Source organism: Lucilia cuprina, chromosome 6 (assembly GCF_022045245.1).
Source record: "Lucilia cuprina isolate Lc7/37 chromosome 6, ASM2204524v1, whole genome shotgun sequence".
Classification (NCBI taxonomy): domain Eukaryota; kingdom Metazoa; phylum Arthropoda; class Insecta; order Diptera; family Calliphoridae; genus Lucilia; species Lucilia cuprina.
In genome coordinates, this window is record NC_060954.1 from 53,968,488 (window position 1) to 53,988,663 (window position 20,176).

At 30.2% G+C, this 20,176-nt stretch overlaps 2 protein-coding genes across 4 annotated transcripts; both read right to left on the bottom strand.

The window, feature by feature from the left end:
* Nucleotides 1-1,198: 1,198 nt before the first annotated feature.
* LOC111678176 (phospholipase ABHD3) lies at nucleotides 1,199-14,594 on the bottom strand. Of its 3 annotated transcripts, none has more exons than XM_023439439.2 (6): nucleotides 14,448-14,594; nucleotides 4,261-4,449; nucleotides 4,021-4,190; nucleotides 3,537-3,958; nucleotides 3,340-3,470; nucleotides 1,199-1,842 (listed from the first exon to the last, which is right to left on the bottom strand). In XM_023439439.2, the coding sequence occupies exons 2-6, from the start codon at nucleotides 4,363-4,365 to the stop codon at nucleotides 1,357-1,359; spliced, it is 1,314 nt and encodes a 437-aa protein (XP_023295207.1). In that variant the 5' UTR covers nucleotides 4,366-4,449; nucleotides 14,448-14,594; the 3' UTR covers nucleotides 1,199-1,356. The 3 variants fall into 3 exon arrangements, with proteins under 3 accessions (XP_023295207.1, XP_023295206.1, XP_046809996.1); XM_023439438.2 differs by lacking the exon at nucleotides 14,448-14,594 and adding an exon at nucleotides 11,144-11,512; XM_046954040.1 differs by lacking the exon at nucleotides 14,448-14,594 and adding an exon at nucleotides 6,827-6,901.
* Nucleotides 14,595-14,887: 293 nt separating this feature from the next.
* On the bottom strand, nucleotides 14,888-19,530 carry LOC111678172 (ribonucleoside-diphosphate reductase subunit M2). The gene is made up of 4 exons (XM_023439433.2): nucleotides 19,311-19,530; nucleotides 18,975-19,232; nucleotides 15,873-16,601; nucleotides 14,888-15,793 (listed from the first exon to the last, which is right to left on the bottom strand). Exons 1-4 carry the CDS (start codon nucleotides 19,362-19,364, stop codon nucleotides 15,641-15,643), a joined length of 1,194 nt encoding a protein of 397 aa, XP_023295201.1. The 5' UTR covers nucleotides 19,365-19,530; the 3' UTR covers nucleotides 14,888-15,640.
* Between the last annotated feature and the right edge of the window lie 646 nt (nucleotides 19,531-20,176).

Consider the following 20,176-nt stretch of genomic DNA (forward strand, 5'->3'; position numbering starts at 1 on the left):
AGACTGTATTCTATATGCGAGTGTTTATGAAAGATACTCTTCTTTAGAAAAGTGCCTACAAAGACACTTAATAAAAGAGTGTCTAAAGAGAACACTTCTATAGGCGAATGACACTCTTCTAGAGGAAAGTGTCTACAGATGGTAACCAACCTTATTTAGGCAAGTGACGAAGACTGTCTTCTATAGTCGAGTGTTTATAGAAGATACTCTTCTCTAGGGAAGTGTCTATAGAAGACACTCAATAAAAGAGTGTCTAAAGAAATAACTTTTCTATAGGCAAATGTCTATAAAAGATACACACATGCATATGTATATGCAAATGTCTATAGAAGACAGTTTTCTGTCACGAGAATAGGAAAAAGGGTTTTAAAAACCTTCATTTAATATCGATCAAAATTCGATTAATATCGATTGTTATAATTCCCATACTACTCTTTTAATATTTTTAACTTATTAGTAAAAAATTTAATGGAATGTCAATATGGTTATGCTTGATGCTTCAAAATAAGTTTTTGACAGCGTATAAAGTATTCTTAAAATATCTATTTCTGATAACTTATCAAAAAAAAAACCTTCCAATTTGATATAACTATGTATGTATATAATTATCACTTTACGATAAAAACAGGTTTATTACGTCCTAATAATTTCAAAAATGGCCAATTTTATCTCTATTTTACTTATTATCTATGTCGTAATCTTAAATACGTTACGATACTTATGCGAAATTTTAAAAATTACAAAAAATTTTGACTAGAATTTAAAATAAATTAAAGAAATTTGATTATGTATATGAGTAATTTTGGAATGAAAATTCTATAGCTTCTTTTTTTATGATATAAGGACATAAGTATCACAAGTTACAGTCCATTCGAAATGATTATAATAATATATTAATATGTAAAGTAGAATTGAGAAAGAACTTTATGAAAAGATAATGATACAACGTAAATTATTTATTCATAGATCCAACGAAATCTCTATTTTATCAGGATTTTTATCGATAACTAATGTAAGTAAAATGAACTTCATAAAATCGAATGCTGCTGAAAAAAGAGACTAGTAAATAGTTGAAATAAGATGAAGTAGAGAGAGAGAGAGAGAGAGAGGGAGAAAAAAGAGAGCTAGTTTAAAATATCTAATTCTTGTCAATTCTGCCTATCACAATAATAAAAAAATTGTATCATTCACAGCAAAATATTAAAATAAGAAATTTAGTTTAACAACCTAATTTAAGTAACATTTTGTATATAGTACGAGTATATGTTTAGCAGGAAACCAATTCTACTACAAAATTATTCTATTTTTTTATGTTTTATTAAAAAAAAACAGACCTTCTGCGAAATTTGTATCAAACTACATTTCCTTGCACAACTCCTCTAATTGTTCCGAATTCAAAAACGACGAAGATATTTTCACATCAACCTTCTTATCGAGTTCTTCAGTTGGAAATAAATACTTTTGTTCATCATATTTTTCAAACATTTCGCTGGTTATTTTTTTAAATTCATCCATTTTATCACATAAAACAGTTGTAAAATATTCTACAAATAAACGTCCCATATACTCTTCTTTCGATGATGGCCACCATCCCTGAAGAAAACCAATATGACCACCACGAGCTGTTACAACTATGGCGACATGAGTACTCTCTTCGGCTGGCTTAATGGGTATGGCTTCGAGCGGTTGGAATGGATCGTCAGCAGCGCTAAGGCATAACAATGGCACGGTAATGTAGTGTAGTTTATTATGTAGTGTAGCATCGGAATAGTAGTCATCTACGTGGGCATAACCAAATTGTTTTGATGTAAATAAGGCATCGAATTCTTTGATGGTTTTACACTGTAAAGAAAAGAGAAATTGAAATGTTTTCAAATTTTAATAGAAAACACACTCTACTGTGGACAAGTTTTCATAAAAGACAAGAGTCTATCGAAGATACTCTTCTATAGACAAGTATCTATAGAAAACACTGCTTTATAGTCGTGTCTATAGAAGACACTCCTCTATAGACAAGCGTCTATAGAAGACACTCTTCTATAGACAAGTGTCTACAGAAGACACTCTTCTATAGACAAGTGTCTACAGAAGACACTCTTCTATAGACAAGTGTCTACAGAAGACACTCTTCTATAGACAAGTGTCTATATAAGACACTCTTCTACACACAAGTGTCTATAGAAGACACTCTTCTACACACAAGTGTCTATAGAAGACACTCTTCTATACACAAGTGTCTATAGAAGACACTCTTCTAAAGACAAGTGTATATAGAAGACACTCTTCTATAGACAAGTGTCTATAGAGGAAACATGTCTACAGACAAGTGTCTATAGAGGAAACTTGTCTATAGACAAATGTATAGGAAACTCTCTATATAGAAGACACTCTCCTAGAGAAAAGTGTCTATAGAAAACACTCTACTAGTATCTATAGAAGACACTCTTCTATAGAAAAGTGTCAATAGAAGACACTCTTCTATAGACAAATGTCTATAGAAGACACTCTTATATAGACAAGTGTCAATAGAAGACACTCTTCTATAGACAAGTGTTTATCGAAGACATTTTTCTATAGACAAGTGTCTATAGAAGACACTCTTCTATAGACAAGTGTCTATAGAAGACACTCTTCTATAGACAAGTGTCTATAGAAGACACTCTTCCATAGACAAGTGTCTATAGAAGACACTCTTCCATAGACAAGTGTCTGTAGAAGACACTCTTCCATGGACAAGTGTCTATAGAAGACACTCTTCCATGGACAAGTGTCTATAGAAGACACTCTTCTATAGACTAGTGTCTATAGAAGACACTCTTCTATAGACAAGTATCTATAGAAGACACTCTTCTATAGACAAGTGTCTATAGAAGACACTCTTCTATAGACAAGTGTCTATAGAAAACACTCTTCTATAGTCAAGTGTCTATAGAGGAAACTTGTCTACAGACAAGTGTCTATAGAAAACTCTCTCTATAGAAGACACTCTCCTATAGAGAAGTGTCTATAGAAAACACTCTCCTATAGACAGTGCCTATACTATCCTATGGAAAAGTGTCTATTGAAGACACTCTTCTCTCTCCTCTATAGACAAGTTTCTATAGAAGACACTATTCTGCAGGCAAATGTCTATAGAAGACACTCTTATATAAAATACATCTTCTATAGACAGTTGTCTAAAGAAGATTGTCTTTGAATGACAGCGTCTATATACACTTAATAGAAGACACTCTTCAGTAGGCAAGTATCTACAGATGTGTCTCTAGAAGACACTCTTATATGAAAAACTGTCTATAGAAGACTCTCTTCTCTTTTATAAGACCCCATCCTTGAACTTACCGTTAAAATTTTATCCATATCAATATCAGCATCTTTAAAAATTTCACAACTTTTTAAAGTCTTACACAGACTATTGGTCAAATGTCTACCCAATAAATTATTTAAAATAGGCTTTTCAATACTGGCGGTTCCTGAAATTACAATATGTGTTATTAAAATAAAATTAACAAATTATATTAACAAGCTCCCTTCCCTACCTTTGTGTACATCCCAAGGAGCAGATATAATTTTGGCAGCTGCCAAATAAGTACGTGCCTCTACACCTTTACGCACCAAATAGTTGCCCAATATAAGACCACCCATTGATATACCTGCTGCTCCCAGTCTATCTTTGGGTACAGTTTTACCCACATGCTTAACCACCTCCGAAAGATCCTCACAATTTGAGGCACAATACAAGCGAGGAGTTTTCAATTCAATACCACCCAGACCACGATTATTGAAAACTACCACGCGCAAGCCGGACTGTTTGGCGGCAACTACTAAACATTTCACATATTCAGCCTGTGATTCACCCGTTAAACCGGGTAGTAAAATAACACAGGGACCATCTTTACTGCAGCCATCTTCCATCCAGTCCAAAGCTACTTCACCGCCATCGGGTAGCACTAGAATTTCTCTAAATAAGGATTAAACTAAATTATAATAAAAAGTTAAATAATTATAAACCAACCAACTCACCTTCTGTAATTAATTTTTGGCAATACTTGTGATCTTATAATACTGGCAAATACTGTTTGGGCCCGACTTTCAAAACACCAAAATGTAGGCCAATATTTCATTTCTAATGTCGGTATATTATTATATAAAAACTTTTTAAATGGTCCATCAGCACAGGCTACAATTGGACGCTGTAATTGAAAATAACTTATTTTGAGTCCCAGCAGTTTGGAGAAGTATAAATTTTAATGAAAATCTTACCTTAACTACTTGTAATAAATAATATATAACATATGCCAGGGTAGCATAGGCCCATAAATGTAAACGTGGTATATTTGTTAAATAAAACATTACAGAATATAACATGTTTTATTTAGTTTATGTTTTTAATATTTGTTTTTAATTAAATGTTTGTTGAACTTAAAGGTAAGACCTATTTTCGGTTGATAGCTAAAAAGAAAGAAAATTAAATTTTAATTTAGTTTTGTTTAAATAGAATATAAAAAAAACTTTATTTTTAATTATTTAGGTCAGTTTTTGGTTAATTTTAATTGCAAAAATAATTTGTTTAAAACATTATGGACATTAGGGGAAATTTACACATCGGCTTCTTCAATAGGTAACAAATAACTTTGTTCATGATCATTTACTGGTAAATTTTTTCTAAATTTATTAGTCGATCAAAGGATCGGTTACAGAGTAGTCTTAAAAATCTACTATAAAGTAATTAATAATCTGGATATAGAATAGTGTGGACTGGATATAAATAGTCTGGACTATAGTCTATAGTCTAGACTATAGCCTATAGTCTGGACTATAGAAAAACAACTTATTTTGAGTCTAGACTATAGAATAGTCTATAGTCTGGACTATAGAAGAGTCTATAGTCTGGACTATAGAATATTCTATATATAGAATAGTCTATAGTCTGGACTATAGAATAGTCTATAGTCTGGACTATAGAATAGTCTATAGTCTGGACTATTGAATAGTCTTTAGTCTGGACTATAGAATAGTCTATAGTCTGGACTATAGAATAGTCTATAGTCTGGACTATAGAATAGTCTATAGTCTGGACTATAGAATAGTCTATAGTCTGGACTATAGAATAGTCTATAGTCTGGACTATAGAATAGTCTATAGTCTGGTCTATAGAATAGTCTATATTCTGGACTATAGAATAGTCTATATTCTGGACTATAGAATAGTCTATAGTCTGGTCTATAGAATAGTCTATAGTCTCGTCTATAGAATAGTCTATAGTCTGGTCTATAGAATAGTCTATAGTCTGGACAATAGAATAGTCTATAGTTTGGACAATAGTATAGTCTATAGTCTGGACAATAGAATAGTCTACAGTCTGGACAATAGAATAGTCCATAGCCTAGACTGTAGAACAGTATATAGTTTAGACACTGAATAGCTTATAGTCTGAACTATAGAATAGCTTTTAGTTTGAACTATAAAATAGTCGATAGTTTGGACTATAGAAGAGATATAGAACAGTTTATAGTCTGGACTATATAAAAGTCTATTGCTTGAACAATAAAATCTTCAATAGTCTGCACTATAGAATTGTCCATAACCTGACCTATATAATAGTATATAGTTTAGACAATAAATAGTCTATAGTCTGAACTATAGAATAGTCTTTAGTTTGAACTATAAGTCTATAGTCTGGACTATTGAATAGTCAAAACTTTACAGGAGTCTATATATAGCTTGGACTGTCTACAGTCTGGAGTCTGCAGTCTGGATTTTCGAATAGTCTAAACCATAGAATAGTCTTTAGTAGAGATAAGTCTATAAGACTTGGCTACATAACAGTCTGTATAGTATAGCCTTGACTATAGAGTAATTACAATCTGGACCTTGAAATAGAAATTCATGGTATAGTAAATTATCGTTTATATTGAAAAAACATATTCCCAAGAAATCCATATCGATTTGAGTCATAAATTTATTTATCAAAATTTTACAAATTAAAACATAGAATATATTTACTATATGTATTCATAACAGCATGACTTGCAAAATGTATATTAGTGTTCGCGTAATAAATTATCTTAATTTATTTTTTAATTAAACATTAAAAATTAATTCTCTCTCAAATTCCCCAGCTTTAAAATTATGTCTTGATAACAGTTCAAATGTTATTGTCATTTGATAAAAACAACTATAATATACACATATAGTTGTTTATATTTGTTTATATGAACTTTTTACATTGTTTAAAGGTAGACAAGACACATGACTAATATCACTGATATCATGTCTTTACTATTTCGATATATACACGGACAACAATACAAATATTTAAGAATTTTTAAGAGATTTTTAAAAATGTACCTAATTATAAATGAGTAAATGAGTTTTATTTTATTATATTGCATTTCTCAGCAAAGATTTGAGCAATTATTCAATAATATCAATATTTATTGATTTTTAAGAGAAATTCCATGATATTGAGTACTAAAATATTGCATTTCAAAAAGGTAAATATTTTTATAAAAGAGATATAAAATTAATTGCTTATATCATGGCAAACTTGACCACACTCATCAAGATGATTTAAAATTTACATGATTTATGATTTTCTTTTTGTTTAATAACACATGTTTTTAACAACACCTTTTCTATAAAACTATTTCTCAAGAGTCTTGATGATGCCTTTGTTTCAATATAAATTTGCACTTTGATTAGAAGATATATAACACATCTTTGCTTTATTTGCCCCACGACATTTTTCTGATAATAAAACGGACAGACTATTAAAATCAAACAAAATGCAATTACATCAACGTTTAGATTATATACATATACATACATTCTAAATTGCTGCACGCGAACGGGTTTTATTTGTTTAAACAATTCGTCCGATTTACAAAATGTATTTCGCTCAACTGTTGTGTTTATAAAATAATAACTTTTATTTATGGTAAATTTTTATAGACTTTCGAAAAATAGGGGGCATACTCAATTCGTTTATGGATTTGCATCAAGTCGAAACTATAGACAGGAGAAGTCTGGACTATGGACTATGGAATAGTCAATAATCTGGACTATATAACAGTCTTTATTCTGAACTAAAGAATAGTCTATAGTCTAGACTATAGAATAGTCTATAGTCTGGACTATAGAATAGTCTTTAGTCTGGACTATAGAATAGTCCATAGTCTGAACTATATAATAGTCTACATTCTGGATTATAGAATAGTCTATATTCTGGACTATAGAATAGTCTTTATTCTGAACTAAAGAGTAGTCCATAGTCTGGACTATAGAGTAGTCCATAGTCTGGACTATAGAGTAGTCTATAGTCTGGACTATAGAGTAGTCTATAGTCTGGACTATAGAGTAGTCTATAGTCTGGACTATAGAGTAGTCTATAGTCTGGACTATAGAGTAGTCTATAGTCTCTGGACTATAGAATAGTCTATACTCTGGACCATAGAATAGTCTACACTCTGGACCATAGAATAGTCTATAGTCTGGACCATAGAATATTCTATAGTCTGGACTATAGAATAGTCTAGACTATGTTACATGGTAACGTAAAGAATAGTCTATAGTATAGACTATAGAAAGTTATAGTCTGGACTATAGTATAGTCTATAGTCTGGACTACTTTACTTGGTAACGTAAAGAATAGTCTATAGTCTGGACAATAGAATAGTCTATATTATGGACTATAGAATAGCCTATAGTCTGGACAATAGAATAGTCTATAATGTGGACTATAGAATAGTCTATAGTCTAGACAATAGAATAGTCTATAGTGTGGACTATAGAATGGTCTATAGTGTGGACTATAGAATAGTCCATAGTCTGGACTATGGAATAATCTATAGTCTGGACTATGGAATAATCTATAGTCTGGACTATAGAATAGTCTACAGTGTGGACTGTAGAATAGTCCATAGTCTGGACCATAAAATTGTCTATAATATAGCCTATAGTCTAGACTGTAGAATAGTCTACAGTCTTTACTATAGAATAGTCCATAGTCTGGACTGTAGAATAGTCCATAGTCTGAACTATAGAATAGTCCATAGTCTGGACTATAGAATAGTTCATAGTCTGGACTATAGAATAGTTCATAGTCTGGACTATATTCCCAGTGATTATGTTATAAATAACTCTTTTGCTAAACAGAATCTTCTATATAATATTTCATAATCGATATTATAATATCTCTTTAGTTATCGGACATTATGTAATTATTTATAATGTAGGGTTTAGTCTCAATTCGTTGAATTCCAATTTCTATTCCTTTTATTGTAAATATTTAAAGAGATATTGTTTTGTCTATAAAAATGCTCATGTAAATAGTAATACGTTAGTGTGCGGAAATATAATATATACATATGTATGTAACTGTAATATAAATTCATGTCTGAAAATTATTATAAACTAACTTAAATATTTAATAATATTTGTTATTGTTTTTGTGGTCAAAGGTTTATTTATTATTTTATAAAGTTTATTATTAAAATAAGTAGTTAGTTGTTGTCTTTAAGAGAAATATACATATATTTATTTACACAAATTAAATGTTTTCATAGTAATTTTAAAAGAAATTAGTAATTTATAAACTATATAGAAAAACATTTAAATATAATTGTATTTATTATTGATCCACTCATATTTTCCTTATTCTAACACCTTGACCATGAAAACTAATCGAACGTGTCATATCAGCTGAACTGTAAGTTTAATTAATAAGATAAAATTAAGTAGCTTTAGCAATTTTATCACTTATAAGTTTAGATATATTGTTTTCTACTTCTCCTTCACCTTTATTGGCGACAAAGTTGGGTACCTTAATTTGATGCCTTTATAAGCTACTTTATAGATCCCTTACACTGTATATTTGTTTAACAAAATGTGTCTTAATTTTGGTTGCAGTTGGGAAAAACACCCTTTTTGAAAGACATGCATAAAGAAAATAGTGACTAGACATAACCACCCCTACTGTGTCGCAATATCGTTCAATTTTAACCTATCTTTTTGTAATAACTTTCTATTCTTACTCTAAAAGGTTAGTAAATAGTATATTCCCTGAATTTCTATTGCTTTTATATTAACAAGGTTATCTTTTTTTATAATTTATGTTCCTTTTGAGTTTTACAAAAATACCACTTTGCTTAGTTTGTATTTTGACTATTATTTTATGAAAATCAGGTAGAGTTCTTTTACAATAGTTGTATAGATTACTTGGTAACGTGTTAGTTACACAATATCAAATCCCAAAGGGAAACAATTCATGTACATATTTTGTTTTTAATTTTTGAAAAACAAGAAAAATATATACAAAATTACACACCTGCTTTTATTCGTACAATTAAATAACGACATAAAATCTAATCTTTTATGACTGGTGACCGAAAGAGACAATTACCAAAAAAAATGCGTCAATAGAAAAAAATACCCATTGTAATGATTTATTGTGCAAATTTATAATGTAATGGTAAAAAATAGAAAGAAATATATGAAAATATTAGTTTTTTTAAGAATATACTATTTATAGTCTTTTAGGATGTATTATGATTTCGAGTATAGAATTGAAACGTCTATAGTTTTTGACCTTCGAAAATCCCAGTATATTAACTATAGAGTAGTCTAATGGACTAGTCTATAGTCTGGACTATAGAATAGTCTATAGTCTGGACTATAGAATAGTCTATAGTCTGGACTATAGAATAGTCTATAGTCTGGACTATAGAATAGTCTATAGTCTGGACTATAGAATAGTCTATAGTCTGGACTATAGAATAGTCTGGACTATAGAATAGTCTATAGTCTGGACTATAGAATAGTCTATAGTGTGGACTATAGAATAGTCTATAGTGTGGACTATAGAATAGTCTATAGTCTATAGCCTGGACTATAGAATAGTCTATAGCCTGGACTATAGAATAGTCTATGTAATCTTTACTCTGGCCTATAGCATATGTCTATAGTCTGAACTATAGAATAGTTTATAGTCTGGACTATAGTATAGTTTATAGTCTGGACTATAGAATAGTTTATAGTCTGGACTATAGAATAGTTTATAGTCTGGACTATAGAATAGTCTATAGTCTGGACTATAGAACAGTCTATACTGTACTGTACTGAATAGTTTATATTTTGTACTGTAGAATAGTCTATAGTTTGTACTATAAAATAGTCTATATAGAACTATAGAATAGTCTATAGACTGGACTATAAAATAGTCTATAGTCTGGACTATAGAATAGTCTATAGTCTGGACTATAGAATAGTCTATAGTCTGGACTATAGAATAGTCTATAGTCTGGACTATAGAATAGTCTATAGTCTGGACTATAGAATAGTCTATAGTCTGGACTATAGAATAGTCTATAGTCTGGACTATAGAATAGTCTATAGTCTGGAGTTCTGAATAGTCTATAGTCTGGACTGTAGAATAGTCCAGATTATTCTATAGTCCTGAGTATAGACTATTCTATAGTCTATAGTCTGGACTATAGCATAGTCTATAGTCTGGACTATAGACTATTCTATAGTCCAGATTTCATGGTCTTGTCTATAGAGCAAGACCATGTATACGATTTAGTATTTGAAATATTTTCCCAAAATTATTATTATTTATTTAAACATGATAGACAATGCAGCAATTAATTTGTATTTATATTATTTAAACTTTAAGAACCCATTTTAAATACAAATAACCCTTTTTTTAATGTCAACCATTAATTCTTGTAAAAGTGCGGAAACGTGATTATTAATTATAATTTTATCTCTCTTCCACCCACCCACTCACATAAGCAAGTACATTTAAGCAGACACTCACACACACACACTCACTCTAGCAGACATTCAAACTATTGTTTGACACAGTTGTTTAAAGAAGAAAAAAGGAAAGCAAACAGCAGACCTTGCATACTTCTAGGTTGGCAAAGAAATAAAAAAATCAATGCCTACTTTAGAGGGTTTTAAGTAAACAAGCACTCGAGGAAAAGCTAATAGTATAAATCGTTAAATCAATAGTTTGAAAATTATACTACAAATAGTTGTGTGAGTGCGTCGTTAAATGTTCAAAATTAATCCATAAAATTTTAATATAATTTCAAAACAAAGTTAATGACTTAACCAAAGAAAATATAAGTACAAAACTTACCTTAGTTGCGTGACACCTTAATATTTGTTCTACTTACAAAAGACCATTAATCAAGTCCTTTTTCTTTTTGTCTTTTTGAAAAAAAATTAACCAAAATTTTCTTTTTTATTCAATTACACACAACTATTATGTAAGTTTTAATTTATTAAAAATTTACTCAAAATTACGTTTAAATTTCAACAAAAATTATAACAATTTGATAATTTTGTAAACCATTAAGGCTTTTAATGAATATTATTTGTTGGAAATCACTGTGTTCTACTTTAGTTATACTATATAAAATTTTTATAATTTATTCATTTATTTTGTGGCTAAACTTTGGCGTAAAATTCTATTTTAGAAAACCACTTTCTGCTCAGTTTCACGGCACTTAATATACTGACGGAAGAAAATTTTTGGTTGTTTTTAAGTGGAAAAGTTCAATTGTGTGTGTTTGTTATTTTAAGAGCACAATTTACATTTTATTTGTTTCTCTTATCTGTGTATGTGTGTGTGTTTTTAATAAGCTTAATAACCGGCATTTGTTTTTAATTATTTGTAAACGTTCTCTTTTTGTTTTTATCAATAGATTTTATTCAAAAATGTTGCAAATTTAGCGATAATTTAATATTTTGTTTACATAATTAAAATTATATCATAATTTCTATTGAAATTTCCCCAAAATTTTGAAATGTATTAAACATTTTAAGTTAATCTTTTGCTTCTACAGTTTCTAGCGTTTTCTCTATAAATAGTTAACATCATTGTTAATCTTTTGTAGTATTTGTATACCTGGCACATGTATGCTTAAAAATGGCAAAAAAAAAAGAATTTCACGTGCTACTTTTGGCACGTTTTTGCAATGTTTCAATGCCATTTCATGTATGGCATACTTTTAGGTTAAATTAAGAGAGTAATTACTCTTTAGTATGTGCATGTTAATGCTCTTAAAAAAGCTAAACAAAAACAACCACAAATCGTTAGGGTAGATTTATTAACCCATTCTGTATGTTATTCTAGTGAGAGGGGGGGGGGTGGTTGGAAAACAGACGGAAAAAATTTACATAAAATGCATTTTGAAAATTATAAAGAAAACAAACAACAAAGTTTTAACAAAGTTTTGTTCCGACGAAATTGATAAACAATTTATGTCGATTCGCATGTCATACAGTACATTTGCTTCAGGCTGTAAAATTGTTCTCTGGGACATCATAATGATCACTATTACACTGTGTTGGATGTACTGCAATGTATACGATGAAGTTGTCGACAAACTAGCTAGATTATGTTCGAAACTTATCATACATAGAAGATAAGGATAGAAGAATGAAACAACCCAAATGTTACTGTTATGGTTTGATTTTCGAGAGAATTCGAGACATTTTCAATTAGGGACTTTGTCCGTAGGTGATCATATGCAAAGATACTTCTAAGATACTCTAAGGAATCTGTAAGTGTTCTTAACGAAACATTTTTCAATTAGAAACTTTGTCTGTAGGTGATTCTATGAAAAGATGCCGAGAAACTACACATAATTAAGTACATAATTTATTAATGTTCTAGAAATATCGAGCTGCTTATGACCAACACAATGTCAGGGCTAGCAAGATACTTCTAGGACTAGATTTCCGCAGTCTAAGTCTATGATCATAATAAGATGCAGGGGAACTGTTCGAGAAGAGTGAAACCATCCAACTGTGGCTACTATGGGTTGAATTTCAAAATAACATCATCTAGTTCAGATATAGGGACTTTGCCTGTAGCTGATCATACACAAAGATGCAGAGGAACTGTCCGAGAATAGATGATAGGGATAGAAGAGTGAAACCATCCAACTGTGGCTATTATGGGCTGATTTTCAAAATGACATCATCTAGTTCTGAAATAGTAAAATGGATTGCAACATACCAAGAACCTTATAAATTTTGGGGTTCTAAACGGACCTTTTATCCTTTTTCTCCAAAAATGCAGAGAAACTATAAATGTTTTAACACATAATTTGTCACTGTCCTAGAAAATAAAGATTCTGACAATCTGAGATAAATAAGGGAATATGACCTCTCAGTTTTCTAGGTTCTATTAGGTTAGTTTGTCATTTCTTCGGCTGGGATTTATAGGAAGATTTAGATTCTCTTACAATACTTTCTTAGAGAATCGATACGGTAAAATTTCTTGGTTCAAAGTCCTTGCAAATCATTCTTTTAATTTCTTTCTATCCTTCTTCTAGTGTTTAGTTTATCTTTGGATCTTTACACTCTACGTAGACTTATGATCTCCAAAAGGAATTGCAAAGTAAATATGGTAAATAACCCTTTTAAAGCTACGGATCTTAAGCCTATTTCATTTTTGTTATTTAAACAACATTTTTGGTGGAAATGAGTGATCATAGTGTTCAATATTTTCTCAATTTTCTTTAAGCGAGAGTTCCGTAAAGTTGATTGTTTTATTCACTTTTTGATATTTAAGCGATTTACGATCAACATTTATTTGTTTCTGCTTGATTCTAATGGAAATTTTAGATTTATGTATATATGAGTTCTAGTCTGGTAGACCGGAGGAGGTGGGTTCGATTCCCACCTGAGGCACTGGTTAAGTAGCGCACAACAGGCTCGATAGGGGCCTAGGTGTATTTCTTCAGATTTGATGTATGTATGTACATCCTCCTTTCAAACTAACTAACTAACTAATAGCGCTTACAGCCGAACGGCTCTTTACTTTAGGTGAACTGGCCTAAAGCGGAGGACACGTCATCAAAAAACTAAATCAAAGACCGTATTGGATTGTAAGAAAGCTTTAACTGAAAACTCTCTCAGAGGTAAGGTTCACATCATATGGGTACCAGCCCACTCGGGAGTAGTCGGTAACGAAAGAGCGAATGTAATAGCTTTAAAGGGAAGGGAGTTCCAGGCAGTTAACCTGACAAACGCAAAACCATTCGACGCAACAAAAGCTAAACTAAAAATATGGGTGAGAGAATCTCATAAGACTTCTTGGAATAATGAAACAGTGGGTAGAACCACGAAAATCCTATGGGGTGACTCTGATGAGAGCAAGACGAAAAATCTCCTCAAAATGAGGAAGTCTGAATTTAGTATGATAGTACGTATTCTGAGTGGTGGATACACAGGATTACGAGCATATTTATGTAAAATATATAATTCATTCTGTTTCCTCTCTTTTTTTTCTCATGATAAGGATCGCACAACAGGCTCGATTGCGGCCTAGGTGTATTTCTTCGGATTTGATGTAATATACATCCTCCTATCAACCTAACTAACAACCGGAATGATAGAAATATGAGCTTGTGCTTAGAAACTACACTTACCACGTCGGTCTCAAATGTGGAATTCTTAAAATGCGTGTAAATGTTAAAGACTTCTTTATGATTTCTTAAAATTTAAAGAATTGTTAGAAAGTTTTTTATTTTTTTGGAATTTTTTACATAAAATTTTAAATTTGAAAAAAAAAATAATAAAAAATGTTTTAAAAATAAAAGCAAAGGGTTGTCTATAGGTTTGTTTTTTTCAAAACTGACCAGATTTGTCAGTTTATTCGATTATTTAACTCGCCCGTTTTAGGGACATAAAGAGATAGATCGATCTCCCCCACTACTAATAAAACTATCTCTATTGCTGTTAAAGTAATTGAGGGTTTTGTATTAAAAACTCATTTTAATATCAAAATATTACAATTAATTCTACCCCAACAGGAATGCGTTAAAATAAGGCCCCAGATTTCACCCAATAATAAAATAACAATAACGTATTTATTATATTAATTAATGTACTCTTTATATATATATTTTTTACGTTTATAGAAATAATTTCCCATAAACTCATTTTAAACGAATTATTTTTCTTTTTTATAAAAATGTATAATATGTATATAGTAAAATATAGAATTAAATGATGAATATATGTACAATGAAATTTTGTTCAATTAAAAAAAATTATAAAAAAGTTATACAAATTTTGGAATAAAAAAATGTAAATTAAAAAAAATCAAAGTCATAATTAAAAAAAAAGAAATATATTATGTATATAGTCAGGTCAAGAATAATTGCTATTACTACACAGGAAGTGAATTATTATATAATAAAACTGTAGAGGTATTTATAATTAAAATAAATTTAAATATAAATACATCCTGGTAAACGAAGAAAATCAAATGGATGGGACAAACAAATAGTAATAAATTTTTATAAAATATATGAATGAATGATGGTTTTAATGTGTCATGAAAAATGAACTTATAACTATAAAATTGTTATTAATTTTTCTTGGGAAACATCTCACTTAGGAAAGGTTTACGAAATTTACGAATATTTTGCAAAGTAAGTTGAAAGTGTTACAAAATACAGAGGGTTACCTCCCCATTTAGACAAATTTTGCTAAGAAAGCAAGAAAACTTAGCCAAAATTCCACTAAACTGGAAATATAGGTAAATTAGACTTATTTTTAGAAATGATTAGCGGGTAGAGATTATTTTTGTATAATAGAACGAAGTGCATTATTACTTTTAAAAATCGGCATCTAATGTAAAAACATTATCTAAACGATGAGAAGTTACACCCAATTTTTGATATTCACCAACTTTACGTTCAAAGAAATTTGTTTTACCATCCAAAGAGATCATTTCCATAAAGGGGAAGGGATTTTTGGTGTTGTAAACCTATAAAAAAACACACACACACATACAAATTAATAACTTGTTATAAAACTTATTGTTGTTTTTTAATCTTAAAACTTACCTTTCCCACTTCCAATTCCACCAGCAAACGATCGGCCACAAATTCTATATATTCCGACATTAATTTACAATTCATGCCTATCAAATTGACGGGCAAAGCATCTGTAAGGAATTCCTGTTCAATTTTCACCGCTTCAGTGATAATTTCAATAATTCTCTCTCGACTGGGACGTTGTACCAAATGTTTAAACATTAATACAGCAAAATCACAATGTAAACCCTCATCACGTGATATCAACTCATTGGAGAATGTAAGACCAGGCATAAGACCACGTTTCTTTAGCCAAAAGATGGAAGCAAAACTGCCACTAAAGAAAATACCCTCTACAGCAGCAAAAGCAATAATACGTTCACCAAAATTTGCTGATTTCGAAGAAATCCAAGCCATTGCCCAATCGGCCTTACGCTTAACAGCTGGCATAGTTTCAATAGCATTAAAGAGATAATCACGCTGTTCACGATCCTTAATATAACTATCAATTAAAATACTATACATTTCAGAGTGTACATTTTCCATGGCAATTTGAAAGCCATAGAAACAGCGTGCCTCTGTAACTTGTACTTCTTGAGAGAAACGTTCGACAAGATTTTCATTGACAATGCCATCGGAAGCGGCGAAGAAAGCAAGAACATGTGAAATGAAATGACGCTCATTGTCGGTGAGTCTTTCCCAGTCGGAGTTATCTTTAGAAAGATCTACTTCTTCTACCGTCCAAAAAGAAGCTTCGGCCTTAAAGTTGGTTTGGAAATAGAAAAATAAAGTGGTTTTATTAATTTATTGTTTATATGGGAAAAGGGTGATCAATTTTAAACATATGGCAATATTAAAGTTATTCTGTAGGGTTACCACACTTAATTACTACAACTACCCCTTCTGTTTTTTAAGAAATGACAGTAATACCCACTAAATTAATAAAACTTAGGAAATTTTTTCGATTTTTTTTATAAAATTTTAGAAATTGCGTAGAAATTGGTAACTTTTACAAATAATAAAAGTCGACTATCAATTAATGTATGTACTCGATAAAAAATTAGAGATGACAAACAGAATTGTGTAATTTGCCTCTGAAATGTTTTATGGCGAATCATGTAATTAAGTTTGTTATTGGTAGTTTAATGAAGATTGAGTGTGTGAATGATGAATTGCATTGTGCGAATTATAAAGTAAATAACTCGAAAAAAAAACAACTGGAAAATGACAAAAATCAGAAAAAGTGGGCAATTCTAAAATTGTAATTTATATATTTATATATACTCTCGTATGTTAAGAAACCGAAAAGTTGACTTTGTATAAATCAGATTGAAAATAGGGTTCTACAAATCGGGTTCTATTAGCTTCGGAAAAAGTAAAACAAGTCGATTTTTCAAAAACGTAAAAAGTCGAAAAATCGACTTTTCGAAAATCGCAAAAGACAAAAAATCGACTTTTTATAAAGTGTGAGAAGAAGGGTTCTATAAAAATAGGGTTCTATATTTCGAATAATCGAATTATTTTCGATAAAAATCGAAGTCGACAATTTTGTTACAAAAAAGTCGATAACTCTGCTATCTTCTATGAAAAAAGTCGACTTCTTAAATAAAAGTCGAAAAAGGTCGGAAAAGTCGAAAGAAGCCGGAAAAAGTCAAAAATAGTCGAAAAGTTGGAAAAAGTCGAAAGAAGTCGAAAAAAGTCGGAAAAAGTCGGAAATAGTCGAAATTATTGTTCGGTTGGAAATAAGTTTTGTCGACACAAACAGGGGGTTGAACTCAGTATTTTCCGTCCAAAATTTCTTTCCTTTAAAAGAAATATGAAAAAAAATCATAATAACCTCAAAAAAATACCTTTTTATCTTTTAATCCAGATCGGCAAATATTGACTCCATGACAAACATTTTGAGAATAAAAGTCAAAAACTCTAAAATAGTCAAAAAACTCGAAAAGTCGACAAAACTCATAAAGTCGAAAATAGTCGGATAAAGTTGAAAATAGTCGAAAAGTCGGATAAAGTTGAAAATAGTCGAAAAGTCAAAAATAGACCAAAAAGTAGAAAAATTACGAAAATAGTCGAAAATTCGAAAGAGTCGAAAAGTCGACTTTTCGTTTCAACTGTAGAACCCTAATGTGAAGTCGACTATAGAACCCGACTTGAAAACTCGAGTCGATAAATCGATAAAAGAATTGTAGAAACCCTACATTTGTTCTAACTTGGAACACTTATTTAAAACTAGAAATGCTTGAACCGATTTTAAATAAAAAGTATTTTAAACATTTTATGCAGAAAATGAGAAAAAACAATATAGGTATAAGAATTAAACTTAATTTTAATTATTTTGCTACTTTTTAAACCGCCATTCACAAAAAGTTTAAATTGCATCTAGATTCTAGAAGATGTAACCAAATTAAGCTAAAAAAAATTTAATGCTAATGACAACATTTTCTTTGTAAAAATGTCGTAACTAGTTTTTCCATGTAAAAAAAACCCACAATTACACAGGTAGGTAGGTCTAAACATTTTTTCCAAGAAATCCATTAAAAAACAAACATTGGCAACTCCCATTAAACAAAAGAAAAGAAAAACATCTGCCGGTCGGTTTTATCAACAAAAAAAAACATATGTAGAGAAAAAACTCACTACTTTTACAAAAAAAAAACGTAAAACATAAAAAAATTAAAAAAATATCAATTCTAATTAAACAATCAAAGGGGTAAGCAAATGAAGGGGTCATAAAGCTAAACAAGATTAGAAAGAAATGCGCCAAAAATCTAAATAAATGGAGGGAAACAAAAAAGTGAATGTACAATTATTATTCTTTGTTTCTTACACATATAACTAAATAACTCTACCAACACCTATCCTCCCTGCTCTATCTTTTCTATAAACAACACAACATACCTACATATTTCAAGAAGTCAATAACACAGTAACTAATTCCCGCGCTTTTATAATAATCTGTATACTGCGTAAAAACAAAAAAACTAAACGTCACCACCAATACTATTACACCCAAGTTATTTGTGTAATATCATGGGAAAAAATGTATGTAAAAGTTTTCTAATTTTCAAGTATAGAGGGCTCAGTTCTTGAGCTAAATACTAAATAACTACAATATTAGCATAAACTTACCTTTTTGTACATTTGCCAAATATCCAAATATTGTATGGGGAATATAACAAAACGTCTTGGATTCTCCTTTAATAAAGGTTCAATACTGGGATCGAATGGCACAGGGGGTTTATTTGCCAAAGAAGTGCCTGCTGTATTAGGGACATTATCACTTGTCTCTTTAGTATCATGGCTTTTACCATTTGTTTGCATGTCATCACCGATGGACAATTTACGCACCTTACCCACATTGACGGCGGTAAGGACTTTACGAGGACTCTAAATTAACAAAGAAAATAATTTATTTTCTTATAAACTATCCAGAAAATAAGCCCGTAAATATACACACTAACTTACCTTTAAAGAAAATTTATCCATGTTGTCAATAATGTTTTCCTTACCGGCCATCATTTTTAGAACTTATTGTTTTTATTTAAGCTATTTATTACTTGAGAGATATTTTTATATATATTTAACTTTTGTTATCTTTTTCTTTAATATTTATTAAGTTAATTTCACAATTATTCTAATGTGTTCTCAGTTCAGCGTTTTTCGAATGAATGACGCAGTGACTGCATTTTTATTAAGTGTACTTGAGAAGTGGCGGAAAATTAACGTAAATTTTGGCGCGATAGTGTTGCCACTCGTATGTTTATACATGTGTTTTTTGTTTTGGTTTAATAGTTGTATAGTGTTGTGTTTTTTTGGTATTAAAGTAGTAAAATGTGATGTTTGGGCATGTCATGATTTGAATGAATTTATGTTATGATAATTGTCAAATTGTTATCATGATATAAAATTTTATCAGTTTTGTTAGCATTATTGCAGTATTATAAAAACGTTTTCAAAACAATTGCTGTTTAACATTAATTATTGTAAAATTAGTGTTCGGTAAAATAATCTGTAATGAAAACGCCATTTTTATTTCCTTATACATTGACTTCAAAATAATCGATGAATCAATTTTTAATCGGAAAAGTCCAAATTTTTGATTTTAACAGAGTCAATGTAGCAAATAAAAGTTGAACAAGTAAGAGTGCTATATTCGGCTATGCCAAATCTGATATACCCTTCACCTTTGTTGTAGATGCACGAAAAAGTACCAAAAAGTTCCCTTTATGGGTTCTCACCTAATTCTGACTCTACATAATTAATTTCATGTTTCTATGTTCAATATTATAGAAAATTCAAAAAGTACCTTTTGTAGAACGAAAAAGTATTGT

Bases quoted from the DNA above. Each gene is read 5' to 3' on its own strand.
- LOC111678176 (XM_023439439.2), bottom strand. From the start codon at position 4,365: ATGTTATATTCTGTAATGTTTTATTTAACAAATATACCACGTTTACAT. The intron at 4,191-4,260 runs GTAAGATTTTCA...TTTCAATTACAG, and splicing joins ATTTATTACAAGTAGTTAAG to CGTCCAATTGTAGCCTGTGC. The intron at 3,471-3,536 runs GTAGGGAAGGGA...TTGTAATTTCAG, and splicing joins TCCTTGGGATGTACACAAAG to GAACCGCCAGTATTGAAAAG.
- LOC111678172 (XM_023439433.2), bottom strand. From the start codon at position 19,364: ATGATGGCCGGTAAGGAAAACATTATTGACAACATGGATAAATTTTCT. The intron at 19,233-19,310 runs GTAAGTTAGTGT...TTGTTAATTTAG, and splicing joins TGGATAAATTTTCTTTAAAG to AGTCCTCGTAAAGTCCTTAC. The intron at 15,794-15,872 runs GTAAGTTTTAAG...GTTTTTTTATAG, and splicing joins TGGAATTGGAAGTGGGAAAG to GTTTACAACACCAAAAATCC.